General features: G+C 45.7%; 1 protein-coding gene across 4 annotated transcripts in view; it reads left to right on the top strand.

The window, feature by feature from the left end:
* The window catches only part of IGF2BP1 (insulin like growth factor 2 mRNA binding protein 1), a 1,614,238-nt gene that overhangs the window by 1,323,118 nt on the left and 276,119 nt on the right, over positions 1-15,001 (top strand). For all 4 annotated transcript variants that reach the window (XM_078645534.1, XM_078645532.1, XM_078645535.1 and 1 more), the window contains 2 exons: positions 2,815-2,866; positions 4,566-4,629. In XM_078645534.1, coding sequence (XP_078501660.1) covers positions 2,815-2,866; positions 4,566-4,629 — 116 coding nt within the window. The remainder of the gene's footprint in view (positions 1-2,814; positions 2,867-4,565; positions 4,630-15,001) is intronic.

Raw genomic sequence — 15,001 nt, 5'->3', positions numbered from 1 at the left:
AATTAATACACTCCTCCATACCTAGACAACTGGCTAGTAAAGGTGAAATGAAAACATGAATGCCAAAGGGACTTTCAAACAGTAATCTGAACTTTAGAATGACTGGGTTTCTCCACAAACCACAAGAAATCGTCAACACAGCCTGAACAGGAAAGTGTTCCTGGTGGTGACCCTAAACTCTAGGATAGTACGAGAATACCCTAGCCAGAGAAGGTAAAGGCAATATCAGAGTAAGTTCATCTTTACCTGACGGGGCAGTCTCTGACCGATAGGACAATCATGAAACTAATGGGTATGATTGCATCAAGCATACCACTCATTACACATGCAAGACTGTGTAGCAGATCCATTCCTGGAAAGGTTGCAGGCAAACTGCCATTAGGAGGATCTAGTGATTGTCACTGCAAAGGTACAAATGGAAGCACAATGGTGGAAATCCAAGATGTGATATTATGGAGACCTTACACAACCACTTCAACAGTGACTTTCTCAACGGATGCATCCCACAAGGGTTGGGTAGGGCACACAGGCAACCCGAAGGTGCATGGACAATGGAACAGTACAGGCGGGCTGAAAGATTAGCTACCTGGAAATTAAAACTACTATTTTATCTCAATAAACTGGGCGGAACAAAATTATTCACGCTAAGCAAACTAGCACAGGAAATGACAATGGGCAATACCAAGGAAGATCAGACTGCAAACAGTCCATGTACCAGGAAAGGAAAACCAGAGGCACAGACTAAGCAACTCCACGAAAGGGAACTGAACTAAGACACTAGAGAAAATATCCAGAGTCTGTGAGATCTGTTTGCAACAGCAAAAAATGCATAATGTCAAAACTTTGCCTCCAGGTTTCAACACTACCAGTCAAGAGGGGAATGCTCTGTCAAACTGGTCCGAGAGATTGCTATGCCTTTCTTCCAATTCCCCTAATACCGAAGGTACTGGAGAAGCCAGACCACCAGGAATGCACCTGATCCTCATAGCACTGCAAAGGGCCAGACAAACAAACGTGGTACTCAGATATACTAGAGATGTCCAGCTGATGAATGATGACAATCAAAGAACAAGATCTGTTAACCTTGCATGGGGGGGGGGGGGGGGGGGGAAGAGTGTACCACCCAGAGCCAGCAACACTATAGCAGTCTGGCTCTGGAATACAACGTTTGGACACCTACAACTACTGCCCTGAACAATGGAAATCCTTCAGAAGGGAAGGAAAGCAACCACATGCAAATGCTGTGCAGCAAAATGGAAAAGATACATCCACTGGTGCAGAAATAACATGTGGAGAAAAGGACAAAACCGGAAACTTTTAACCTGTCTCACTCATCTGCTAGATAGCGGACTGACTCATTCATATTTAAAAGGTACATCTGGCAGCAATATTAGCCTACTCCAGGCCATATGTAACAGCTTCATATATCCAGTACTGCAACAATTGCTAGAAGGGGCGAAAAATGATCCGCCATGATCAGTCCTAGTGCCGTTGTAGAACTTTAAATACCTTGCTAACGTTGTTAATGGCCAAACCCTTTGAATCTGTGCACAAGACTGATCTAAAATACCGAAAGCTCAAGATGGCGTTTCTACTCGCAGTCACATCGCTACGCCGAGGAAGCGAACTGCAGGCACTAATAATACTGGGTCCATACTTACAAATGCACAAGGAGAAGGTGGTTCTCCGAAGTACCCCACAGTTCCTGCCAAACGTGATAAGCTACCAGCTTTCTTTAAAGACCCTTAAACCCAGACAGACAGAGCCCTACACACATTGGATGTCTGGAGGGCTCCAATATATTACCTTGTAGAAACTATAAACTGTTTTGTAAGGGAAACTAGTTGTTTATCTCCTTTGCAAGAACAATAAAGGGTTTCCCAAGTGACTAAAGGGACAATTTCAAGATGGATTGTAGAAACAATACAAACTTGTTACTCCCAAGCAGGAACACTGCCAGCACGCCCCAGAGCCCATTCAACACGGAAAAAGGGTGCAACACTTGCCTTCCTAGTAAACGTTCCAATGTATGCAATCTGTGCAGCAGCAACATGAGCAGCACCACAGACCTTCTGCAAAACATTGTGTGGACATCCAAATGAATAAGGACCGGTGGGACAAAAAGTAATACAACATCAGTTTGCTAACACTTTCTCATTTCATCCCAACCTACCCATAGGACGGGATACTGCTGCGTAATCTAATGCAGAGCATGTTAACCCAGAAAAAAAGGTTTATGTTGCAAATCTAAATGGTTACTTACGAAGGAGTTTTGCAGCTTGAAGAATTTTCTGTATTCCCATGCGACCCACCCACCTCCCCGGAAATGGGAGATAACAGGTTGTGAAAATACAGTAACAGAGAAAGCACACCAGAAAGAAAAAAGGAATAGAAGATTGTGACTACGCACAAGAACATCCTGCTGCAGTCTGACTTAACACGTGATGGGCATACCACCAAATAGTGGTCGACTATTCCATTCCAAAAAAGACCATTCCGAACCCAACTACTAGAATAAAGCACATCACGTGACTCTAGAAATTTCACGTTTTAAACTACTCCTACTGGTAAGTAACCATTTTGTTACTTCCCTTTTGGTAGAGCTCTTTCTTGTAGATCATTTTCTAACTGCAAATTTGTCACCACTCCAGAACATACACACTGGTTCTCTAGGTGGTTTCAGGCTCTGTTTAAATTCCGGGAATAATGTGGGTCACCCATTAGAATGTGCGACTACGTCAAAATGTGAAAAGTAACTTGTTAAACGTCTTTTGCATTGTCCTTTTAATGTGACTTTGTTCTGTTTTTCCCCAGGTTTTGGATGGCTTACTTGCCCAGTATGGAACTGTTGAAAATTGTGAACAAGGTAAGATTTCAGTAGACTAAATCGACATGTAGTGACTGTGCCGAAGTTGACTCATTGAGTAGCAGACTGGTTAAAGAGAAGATTACAAGTCAGTAGATATTGATTTGATCCAGTACAAGCTTCTCAGACGTCGGTGATGTAACTTCGGGCTTGCAATATGTTGAGCATAAACTGCAGCAAGGAAGCGTAAGTCCTGCACACTCACAGTGGGTACATCAGAGTTAGCCATGCAACCTCCTGCGCTCGGGCACCGAAGAGGTGTACTTCAAACATTAAATAAAAGCATACATTCAGCATTCCTAGATCAAAAATGGTGCCTGCTAGCAGTGTAAGCTTCCATGTTATGTACTCCTTATGAGATTGAACAGACACACTGATGTTTTTATCTGCATTAGAGGGCATATAAAGCCTTTGTTGGATTGAAGTAAAATATAGTGAAGTTTTCACGTTTACATCTTTGTGTATTTAAAACAAGTCGTCTTCTTGTCTCATGAATAATGTACTAAACACTTCACTTCCGTACAATGGGTTTCTAGGCTGAAAATGCATGTTCTATTTTTTGACGACCACTTGTTGGAGCTGGATTTGATCAGCATGTTAACCACAACTTCAGGAACATGTGGAGCATTGCCTATGATTTGTGAAGGATTCTCTTAATTTTGACCCTCTGTCTAATGTGTCGTTCTCTGAGGCTCCAGGTCAAAATACTAGAAGCCCAATCAACTTGACTGATGTATTTTGTATAAAAATAAGTTGTAAACTATTTGGCCGTTAATAGAGCGTCTGTTTCCCATCTCTCTTTTGAGGCTTTTGACATCCATTATCTGGTAACTCCAGACTAACCTTTCGTAAACTGGTGCCTGAAATTTAAGAGGTGAGCCTGAGCTTATAGTGCTAGCATGAGCTAGAAATCCACTTTAATTCCACAAGACCTAGTCTGGGTGACAGGTAGTTGGTATACAACTCTGCTGCAGTGCCATTTTCTGCATAACTAGGGGTTTATTGCATTTGCCTTAATCCGCGCTCTTTACCAATTTTGTTGAAAGCTGCAGAGTCCAAACAAATCAATAACTTCGTTTTTTTTTTGTGTGTAAAGCTTCACACACTACGTGTCAGCCAGTGGCATAGTCTTGGCAAACGTTAACTGGTGGTAATTTTGTTGGTAATGACTCTATTCAGATATTAAACTGCACTAATGACGCGAAGTACTTTCCCAGTCAATATTAATGTGTACAAATGAAATGGTGAACTAATGACAATCCCATACTTTGCCTTTTCTTGCTGCATTATTTGACCCTCTTTTGTTGCACAATTATAGTTGCACTAGGTACAGTAGAACCATCTGAAATGCAAAGCCCCTTTGCTCAACACCCCTCGTGGACAGAAGCAGTGCAAACTACTCGTATGCCACACACAACTCCTTCCTTTAGAGTTGTCGGTAGCAGTCTAAGCATGGACGTAGCATGGCAAGCAGTTGTGCAAGCTTCCCGTGTACACAATAGCTTATAGTACTTAATCATACTTAGCACCAGTAGTGATTTAATGATGTATTTATCACGTTTTCTCAAACACACCCCTCTACATTATTTGAAAGTGAAATATGTGCTTGTTTATTGTGAAGACAGTAGTATGTGATCTCGGATGTAAAGAAAATGAATGACCAAAATGTGTACTAATCCTTCAACTATTTCTTTTATAGTGAATACAGACAGTGAAACAGCGGTTGTGAACGTCACCTACGCAAATAGAGAGCACACCAGACAGTGAGTTCTTCACTATTGTTTTTGCTCATTGTGCAGTTACTTGCTTGGAGTAAATTTGACTGCACTACTTTTGATTTGTTAGGTACTCTGTGGGGGAATGACATCAATAAAATGGTCCGATTTGCTCGCTCTTTTCCACAGATTCCAATTATGCCGAAGGTGATCCAAAAGTGCAGACAGGAACAAGTCAACCTGAATACCCCCACAATGGGCTCGACACACATGGTTCTCAAACCTCATGGAAATATCCCAAGGGCAGTAGATCCCACTCCCAGCACACTGAGACCTATTAACGATGGGGGGAGGAGGTGGAGGGGTAGGGACAGGTCTGTCACCCAGAACTAAACACCCCCAACCTGCTCCTGAAGACTTAGAGTTCGAACACCTCAAGTTGCCAACAAGGGAAATGGAGAATCTAAAAGAAGCACAGTGACCAACAAGGGCATATGAAAGCAACAAATGAAAGATACCAGCTATGCTGTAAGAGGCCTGGAAAAATACTGGACATGAGACCACAGTCCTTAGATACCACATGTATCCACTAGAAAAACGGGTTACCTATGGCTCTATCAAGTCACGTTAGCTATTTTAGTGTGCACAAGAGGCCTAGTGGTGGAGAGTTTTGTAGGAGTTGAGAAGTTGCACCCCCAAGAAGCGTGCCAATGCATACATGGAACTTGAATGTAGTGCTCACTCAAAAGATGACTTAATCCTTTGATCCAATGCTGGATGCACAACTGAGATTTCTAACCCTCAAAACTGCGTCCCTCATCCCTGTCACCTCGCTAAGGAGTCAGTGAGATACAGGCACTTACCACCCAAGAGCTATACCTACGGGTACATATAGACAAGGTGGTTGACCACGAACCCAAAATGTTTTCGAAAGGTAGTATCAAAATTCCATGTTAGCAAAGCAATCCACCTACCAGCATTTTCAAACCAAAAATGCAGGCAGAGCATTTCACACACTAGATGTCTGAAGCGCGATTATGTATTTAGAAAAATAAAGCACCTTCGGAAAGGACAAGATTTTTTGTATCCTTCACACACACACACGACAAGGTAGAGTCTATGACCCCGAAAACCCCCACAGGGTCTCGAAAGTCAGAGCCAGACTCTCAAAGTCAGAGCTCAGAGCCTCGAAAGGAGCACCGGCGCTGAAAACTTCGACGACCGAAGCTGCATCCTCCGAAAAAGAGCCCAGCGGATCCTTCGAGAAGGACTCCCGGAGGCCGAAGACCAGCGAAAAGCAAAGGTCATCGAAGCAAGCCCCCGAAAAAGGGCCTCCGACTTCGACGGAAAAGGAACCGAAGAAAGTTTTGACGCCGAAAAGAGCAGCCGAAACGCTCGACGATGAGCAGGCCGCAGAGTAAGAAAAGAAGGCTCGAGGCCGAAATGGAGAACATCCTTCAGAGAAAGAAGGACTTCGATGAAAAGATGAGAAGTTACAGGATCCCCCTCTAAGCCGGCACCGGCTGTCGCTGAGGTACAGGAGCTCGAGGAGTTCGACGTCGAAGAGACGCCGAAAACTCCGGATCCCTCGGAGCACGAAGAGGAAGAAGACCTCTACTACACAGAAGGGGACTACGGGGAGCAGCAGTCAAGCTACGGCTCAGGTTCCTCGACGGCCCAAGACCAGGAATGGCAGGACATCTGGGCCGAAAACCCGGAAGAGGCTGTGGAAACATACCCCACGAGGCCTTCGCCACCGGATGACATTGGGGCATACAATGAGGTGGTCAGGAAGGCGGCAGCAGCTTATGGAGTTAAGCTGGAAGAGAAGCCAAAAGCAGATTTCCTGCTGGAGACATTGCTCCCCATACAGACAAGAAGCCAGTTCTTGCCCATGCTCCAGAGTATCACAGACAAGGGGAAGGAAGCCTTCAAGGACCCGGCTACATGCAGATCAGTAACAGCGAGGACGGAGAAGAAATACAAATTCTCCTCCCAGGACCCAGCTTACATCAAGGGATCAGTCACAGCAGATTCAATAATCGCTGCAACGGCCAGAAAAAGGGCAAACGTCCCAACATCTGGACCTCCACCTGACAAGGAAAGCAGGAGGATGGATCTAACTGGCAGGAAAATTGAGAGGAACGCCGCAACGCACTGGCTGATGGCGAACTCCAACGCCCTCCTGAATAGACATCAATACCAGCATTGGGATGAGATGGGCCAATTGCTCAAGCACCTACCGGAACCATACCGTGAGAGGGCATCACACCTTGTGGAAGAGGGGAAAAGCATCGCTAACTCGTGCCTAAATACAGCCTTGGATGGGGCAGAAACATCCAGCAGACTGATGGCTATAGGCATCACCGAGAGAAGGCAAGCCTGGCTCAGTGTCTCAGGCTTCAAGGCTGAGGTGCAGAACAATATCCTGAACACACCCTTCAACGGTGAAACACTGTTCGGAGCCCCAGTTGATGAGAAGCTCACCCAACTGAAGGACAACGAGACGGCAAGGTCCATGGGGGCCCTGCAATTCAGGGGAATGAGGGGCACTCCTACACGGAGGCCGAACGGCAGAGGTGGAAGTCAGCGAGGAGATTCACACCAGAGTTTCCACCAGGGGCAACAGAGTGACAACCAAGGTCACCAGGGCCAGCAGAGTCAAAGCTGGAACTACCAGAGCAGGGGCCAGTCCTTTCGATCAAGAGGAAATGGACGGGGCCAGAGAAGGAGAGGCGGTGAACAACCCCCCTCTAAGTGACTTCACACGGAAAAAAGTGCTCTCCCACTCGAACCCTCCAGGGGAGGAGCACGGGATAACAAAGAGGAGAGGGCTACACGGACAAGACACAAAGGAACATGTGACGCCAGTAGGAGGAAGATTGAGATTTTTTTCTCCAGGAGTGGAGAAAACTAAGACCAGTGGATACTCAACATTATGCAGTTCGGATACTGCATAGAGTTGGAAAAGAGACCACCAAACAGAAAGCCAAAGAAAAGAGCACTCTGGAAGAGAGCTGCGATTACTGCAAGAGGAAGCTCAAGAACTCCTCCTCAAAGCGGCCATCGAATGGGTCCCTTTCAAAAGAACGGAACAAGGGAGTGTACTCAAACTACTTCCTGGTGCCAAAAGTGGACGAGAGTCTAAGACCCATCCTGGACCTACGGTTCCTAAACAGATACGTAAAAACTCAAATTCAAAATGACGTCCCTACAAGAGGTCATCCCACAGATAAAGGCCGGGGACTTCTTGTCCGCCATAGACCTCAAAGATGCGTACCTGCACATCCCCATGAACAGGCTGCACAAGCACATGCTAAGGTTCACAGTAAACAAGGATCACTACCAATTCACGACCCTGGCATTCGGCCTAAAGTCCGCACCAAGGGTGTTCACCAAATGCCTCGCGGCAGTGGCCGCAAATCTAAGAAGAAAGGGGATACAAGTGTACCCCTACCTCGACGACTGGCTAGTAAAGGCAATCTCTTACAGGACATGCAAAGATCATGCAGAACAGGTGACAAGAATGCTAGCAAGCCTGGGTTTCGCCATACACTGGGGAAAATGCTCGATGAAACCAGAGCAAGTGAAAATCTTCCTAGGAGCTCAGATCAACACCATCCAATGCAGGGTGTTACCCAGCGAAAAGAGAACACTCAGCCTACTGAGGGAGAAACGTCACTACCAGAAGGGGCGAGCTGACAGTGAGGACTGTGAGCAAGATCTTGGGGATGATGGCATCATGCATACACCTGGTCCCCAATGTACGCCTACAAATGAGACCACTCCAAGAGTGGCTGCAACAGCAATGGTCACAAGCTACAGGAAGTTGGGAGGATCTAGTGGTTGTAACGCACAGGGTGCAGGAAGAAATAAGGTGGTGGACCAAGGAAAGAATAACAGTAGGGAAACCTCTAACACCACCGGACCCAACAGTGACCATCACCACAGACGCATCCCAGAAGGGATGGGGCGCACACATGAACAGGCTCAAAGTGAGGGGTCTGTGGAGCCCTACAGATGCAGTCAGACATATCAATTACCTGGAATTGAAAACAATGCTGCTAGCCCTCAAGGCTTTTCAGAAACACCTGTACAACCAGAAGGTGCTAATACGAACAGACAACACCACAACGGTGCTTTACATAAACAGGGGGGAACTCAATCATTCCCTCTGTCAGGCTTGGCACAGGAAATCTGGAAATGGGCTATACCACTAAAAATAGACCTGCTAGCCATACACCTGCCAGGGAAGGACAATGTAGAAGCGCATTGGCTCAGCAGGCAGACTTCAGCGTCCCAAGAGTGGGAACTCAATATTCAGGAAACAGAGAGACTATTCAGGAGATGGGGCACACCAACAATAGACCTGTTTGCAACACGCCGGAATGCAAAATGCCAATACTTTGCATCCAGGCAACCAGAGGCACTATCACAGGGGAATGCCCTATGGATAAGCTGGTCAAAAACATTTGCCTACGCTTTTCCCCCGATACCACTGATCCCCAGGGTTCTCAACAAATGCATGGCGAGCAACATGACGCTCATCCTGGTGGTACCACAATGGGCCAAACAGACCTGGTACTCTCAGATAATGGAGATGGCGCAGGCCCCCCCCCCCCCCACACAAGTTCTCAAAAAGACCTACTCTCTGTGGGAAACGGAGAAGTTCTACACCCAGAGCCGGAGAGCCTCAACCTCTCAGCCTGGCTCCTGAGGACTTAGAGTTCGCACACCTAAAACTACCAGAGAGCACCCTGCGGGTGCTACGAGAGGCAAGAAGGCCCAGCACACGCAAGTGCTATGGGGAGAAATGGAAAAGATTCACTCAATGGTGTTGCAAGAAAAAAACTCCATAGGAAACTGACCAGGGAATCCACGGTGCTAAGGTACCTCACGCACCTAATTAATGCTAAGCTAAGCTCATCCTCGCTGAGGGTGCACCTGGCAGCGATTGTGGCATACACAAGAGGAGAAACAGGGAGAAGCTTCTTTACATCCCAAGTCGTAAAAAGATTCCTAGAAGGGGCTAAAAGAATAGCGCCACCAAAGAGAATGCCGCCACCGGCCTGGAACCTAAATGTGGTACTGGCGGAGCTCATGAAAGCACCTTTCGAACCCATCCACAAAGCATCACTGCAAATGCGAACGATGAAGATTGCCTTTCTGGTAGCAATCACTTCGCTACGAAGGGTGAGCGAACTGCAGGCACTCACACTGCAGGAACCCTACATCCAGATACACAGTGACAGGGTTGTGATGAGAACAGACCCACACTTCACCAAAGGTGGTGTCAAGGTTCCACATGAATCAGAGTATTCAGATTCCTAGCTTCTTCCAAAACCCCACTACAAGCGCTGAGAGGTCGCTCCACACCCTAGACGCAAGAAGGGCTGTGATGCACTACATTGAAAGGACGAAGGAACACAGGAAAACTAAACAGTTCTTCGTATCCTTCGCAAACAGTTACATGGGCAAACCAGTGACTAAAAACACCATAGCTCGATGGATCGCACAGACAATACAATTCTGCCACAAACAAGCTGGCCAGGAGCTAACAGGAGGGGCACAGGCACACTCCACCAGGAAGAAAGGAGCAACAATTGCCTTTCTGGCCAACACACCAATTCAGGACATATGCCTGGCGGCAACATGGGCTTCAGTGCACACGTTCACTAAGCACTATTGCGTGGATGTACAAATGAACAAAGAAGCACAAGTAGGACAAAAGGTGCTTCAACATATATTCAACAACCAACGCTCATCTTCCACCCAACCGCCACAAAAGTAACGAAAACCGCTACAAAATCTATGCACAGCATAGTGAATCCAGAAAGATTCACGCTGCAAAACTAATAGTTTCTTACCTGTCGGTGTAGTTTTGCAGCTTGAAGATCTTTCTGGATTCACTAGCGAACCCAACCGCCTCCGCCAGAAAGATGAGGCTGGAGAAGAAGGTGGAAACACATAGAAAAGAAAGCAAGTTGTAGCTTACAAGATACGTGAAAAGAATTACGTTGAAAAAATGATAAATAAACATAGCCATGGATTCACTACAAAGACAAACGAGAAAAGAGACAGAAAAAAGAATCCGAAGATGGCGCCCAAGGGTGGTAGCTTCCGCCGGAAGCACGCCAACGTCACCAAAGTACACCAAATGGTGGGACGTCGACGCCCACCTGGGCTACGACAAAAAAATAAAGACTAAGATTCCGGACCCAACCACTAGATTGCGGAATATGCACAGCATAGTGAATCCAGAAAGATCTTCAAGCTGCAAAACTACACCGACCGGTAAAACTATTCGTTACAGGTCAGGGGGAGTAACCCATACAGAAAAACAAAAGGTGCATTCAAGGAGAAAAAAAGGAGCAACACATGCCTCATTAGGCAGTGTAGCATTAGAGGACAATTACACAGCTGCTACATTATTATTGGTACATACCTTCACAAATAACTACTGTATGGGCGTTCAGATCAACAGGGACGCAGAAGTAGGGCAGAGTACTGAAACATTAGTTTACAAGCACACGCAGGGGTCTCCAACCAGTAGCTAGTGAGCTACTGTACCTCTCCAGCTACCTCTGAGTATCTCACCTGTGTGCAGCCCAGCTTATCAAATTAGAAAGCTTTGCTTGGTTGAATTAATATACATATAAAACAAATGGAGTATACACAACACTAAAAGTAATAGCTCTCAATGCATTTCATTGAACATAAGTAGCTCTCAATACCCCCTGCTCTAAAGAACCCAACCAAACTAAATAAAAAATTGCTCTGTAATCTATGCACAGCAGGAAAGATTCACACTGAAAAACGAAATGATAACCTTCCGGTAGGAGTAGTTTTGTAGCTTGCAGAATTTTCTGGATTCACATGAGCCACCCACCTCCACCAATAAAAGTGTAGTTACAAACTCAATACGGCCATGCATAGGATAAAGAGAATCTGAAGATGGCAACTGTCTAGGAATTTCAGGGGCATACATCTAATGTCACACAAGTGATTTAAAGCCAAATGGTTGCCCATGAAAAAAAGACTTTAGCTACACTTGCCTAACTCAACCAGAGGCTGGAATAATGAACTGATTGTGAATTCAGGAAATTCTTCAAACTGCAAAATTACTCCTACCTGTAAGTAACCATTTTGTTCATTACCATTCGAGTAATATTGAAAGCTTGGCCTTAGGCCACGTCCTAGGACTGGAGGGAATTATCTGGTTTATTCGTCTTTAAATATTCCACTAGTTTATCACACCTGCTCACATTTCTTCTATTCGTCCCTAATTGTGGATGTAATAATTACATGACATTCCAAAGTTTTACTGCCCATTTAGACCGTGTTGGAGGTTTCTGGCCTTTCCTGGCACTTACAATCACTTGTGTTCTCTGTTGAATGTTCCCTCCCATAGCAATGGACCAATTCATCGATGGCTCTCTAAATTGATATGGGATAGGGAATCCTACCATCTCCCCAATACGACTCCATATTTACTTCCAATATTCTTGTAAACGTGTGCAGATCCACATAATACAAATTTTGTCTCCAAATTACCCATATTACACCTGCATTTGCCAGTAGCATTGGAGGAAATAGCCTTCACCTTCCTCGAGGTGATTTAACAACTAGTCATGATTTTGTTTTTCTACACACTTTTGATCTTTGCCCACAGCTTGATTTACTTGATTTTCCTTTAATAACATCGATTTTCCCACCTGTTTGTGTAAGGCTCATGCACTTGCTTTTTGGGTACTCAAGACTTCATATACACTGGCTATCTGTCCCTTTAGCTTAGCTGTAAGGTCTGAATTTTTCAGATGGGATACGATCCATTGTGGCTGCTACTTTATTATTCAGGAAGAGAACCCACTACCTCACTAGAAAATAATAAAACTCGTTCTTTTAATTAAAAATGTAATTTAAACTTAAGATTCAACCAGTGGTGGCTGGTGACAGTTGAAAGTGGTGTGGCGTAAAATAATTGTTGTACTGCACTCTGGTGAGCGATCGAGCTCGACCAACCTTCGCGTGGATCTCCCCGAGAGAATTTTGATAAGGGTGGACAAATGGTGCATTTTCAAGCAAATTTGAAAAAGCAGGAAGGTTGATAAACAATTGTGAATCTCTTATAACACAGTGACTGGCAAAAACTCAGTCTAATCGGATGCATATCAGATGCTGGCCTACCACATGCTCTGTATCTGTGCCACTGTGTGCTATTCTTTCACAAGTGATGGTTTGTACTAAACTGAGCTGGTATTCCTTAAATTCCATGAATACCTTATGCATACCATATCACTGCAGATAATGAAACACTCAGCCCTTAATTCACTTTGGATGCATGCATGAAGTATTACTGATTGATGATGTAGCTGATTGATTACATACATTTAGATCAGGGTGTACAGGGACGGGACCAGAAGACTCCACCACAGCATACTTTGGGGGGGTTAAATCAGTCTGTGGAGAACACCTCAAACAGGGACAGTAGGCCAGAAGACTGCACCACAGCTTACCATAGGTTGCCAAATCACTGAGTCAGGGGAGACCAAACCTAGAGCAGCATGTGTATGGACAGTGTCTCTGAACACTCCACCACATCATAACTTGGGCGGCATCTACGACAGCACAGCGGTCCCATATAAGCCTTCCGATGGTGCCCCGGATGTTCCTGTGCATAGTCTCCATATTTGTATTTTTTTTCTGCTATTGGGTCTGGAATCAACGAAGGGTCTCTGAAAGTTTTTGGGAAATATCTAATTTTGTTTGAGACAATCTACAGAATCGCCGAAGACCGAGTAAGAAAAAAGAGCTACCGAGAGAGAATGGACCCTTCTCTTCCTTTCCTGACGAGGGAGCCTGTAGGAAACAACAACATAGTCTGAGAATGAGGGCAGGTAGGGGACATGAAAAATACCCCCTTTAAATTCTGCGTCAACTATCACAAGTTCGTGCAGAGACCCCCAAGAGGTCTGTAACCGGTCTCCCTCAATGAGGGCAGGTAGGGGACATGAAAAATACCCCCTTTAAATTCTGCGTCAACTATCAAGTTCGTGCAGAGACCCCCAAGAGGTCTGTAACCGGTCTCCCTCAAGATCAGAGACTAAGACCAGGAGGCCTACACTGCATTCGTTCTGAAGACCTTGAGGGTATGTTTATGATCAAGCCTCAACCACTAAACCATGGCCAGCCAGAAGTCACAAGCATCACATCGATGGTTCGCCCATTGCCATTAGTCATTAATGGCCCTCAAGTGCAAGAGTCTGTCATCGAAGGTGGTACCGTCGGCTTATGCGGTATCAACTGCAACTGCAACAGAACTGCAACTATGGCCATCAATGACTATAAAATCAATGATGCTCAAGACGTCGGCTGTAGTTCAGTCTGCGACTGGGAGCTCAACACCTATCTAATCTCCCTCTTTCTGGATGGTCTCTCTTTAAGACATCTTGCGGCTGATCAATCCGGGGGATTTCATGGCCACGCTCTATCTCGAAGATGCGTACTTTCATGTACCAATTCACCCAGCACACAGAAGGTTTCTACGATTCACAGTAGCCAAGAGCCACTTTCAATTCAGGGTTTTACCCTTTGGTCTTCGCTCAGCCCCGAGGATCTTCACAAAGGTGCTGGCGCCAGTAGCAGCATTCCTGTGAAGGAACCATTTTCAAGTCTTCCCCTACCTGGACGACTGGTTGCTGAAGGCCCCGTCCAGGAAAGCAGCGCGGGACGCTGTTCAGGCTTGTACAAACTTGTTTCAAAATCTGGGACTCAATTTAAACAAAGACAAATCATCTCTGGTTCTGTCCAGAAAGGCATGTTTCCTGGGAGCCATCCTGGACTCAGAACTCTCAAAGGCTTTCCCAACCCTGGAAAGGAGGGATAAACTGCAGACCTTGGTTCGGTACTTACAAAAAAGATGTCTTTCAGTACGCCGCTACAAATCTCTGCTGGGGGTAATTTCATCATGCATACCTCCTGATTCCTCACTGCAGACTGAGAATGCGTCCTCTGCAGGAACAACTAGACATCCTATGGAAACAGATTCACGGATCATTCGACGACAGGGTGACCATCACTCCGATAAGAGCGGCCTTATGGTGGACAGATCAGAGAAACTTGTCCCAAGTTCTATCCTTCGTAAGCGAACCGTCTCCTCAAGTAGTAACAGACGCATCATTGGAGGGTTGGGGAGCAGTGATGCAAGACCGACATGTCAGTGGCCATTGGTCTCCTCAGGATCGACGGCTCCACATCAATCTCTTGGAACTAAGAGCAATAAAACTGGCTCTACAAGCCTTTCTTCCTCGCCTAGGAAGTTCACAAGTGATCACCAGATGGACAACACCACGGCCATGCATTACGTAAACAAGGAGGAACCAGATCTCTTCCGTTGTCACAGGAAGCTCAACAGATGTGG

This window comes from Lissotriton helveticus, chromosome 5_1 (assembly GCF_964261635.1).
Source record: "Lissotriton helveticus chromosome 5_1, aLisHel1.1, whole genome shotgun sequence".
NCBI classification, from domain to species: domain Eukaryota; kingdom Metazoa; phylum Chordata; class Amphibia; order Caudata; family Salamandridae; genus Lissotriton; species Lissotriton helveticus.
The sequence above is the reverse complement of the archived record's forward strand: the minus strand, read 5'-3'. Positions and strand labels throughout refer to the sequence as shown.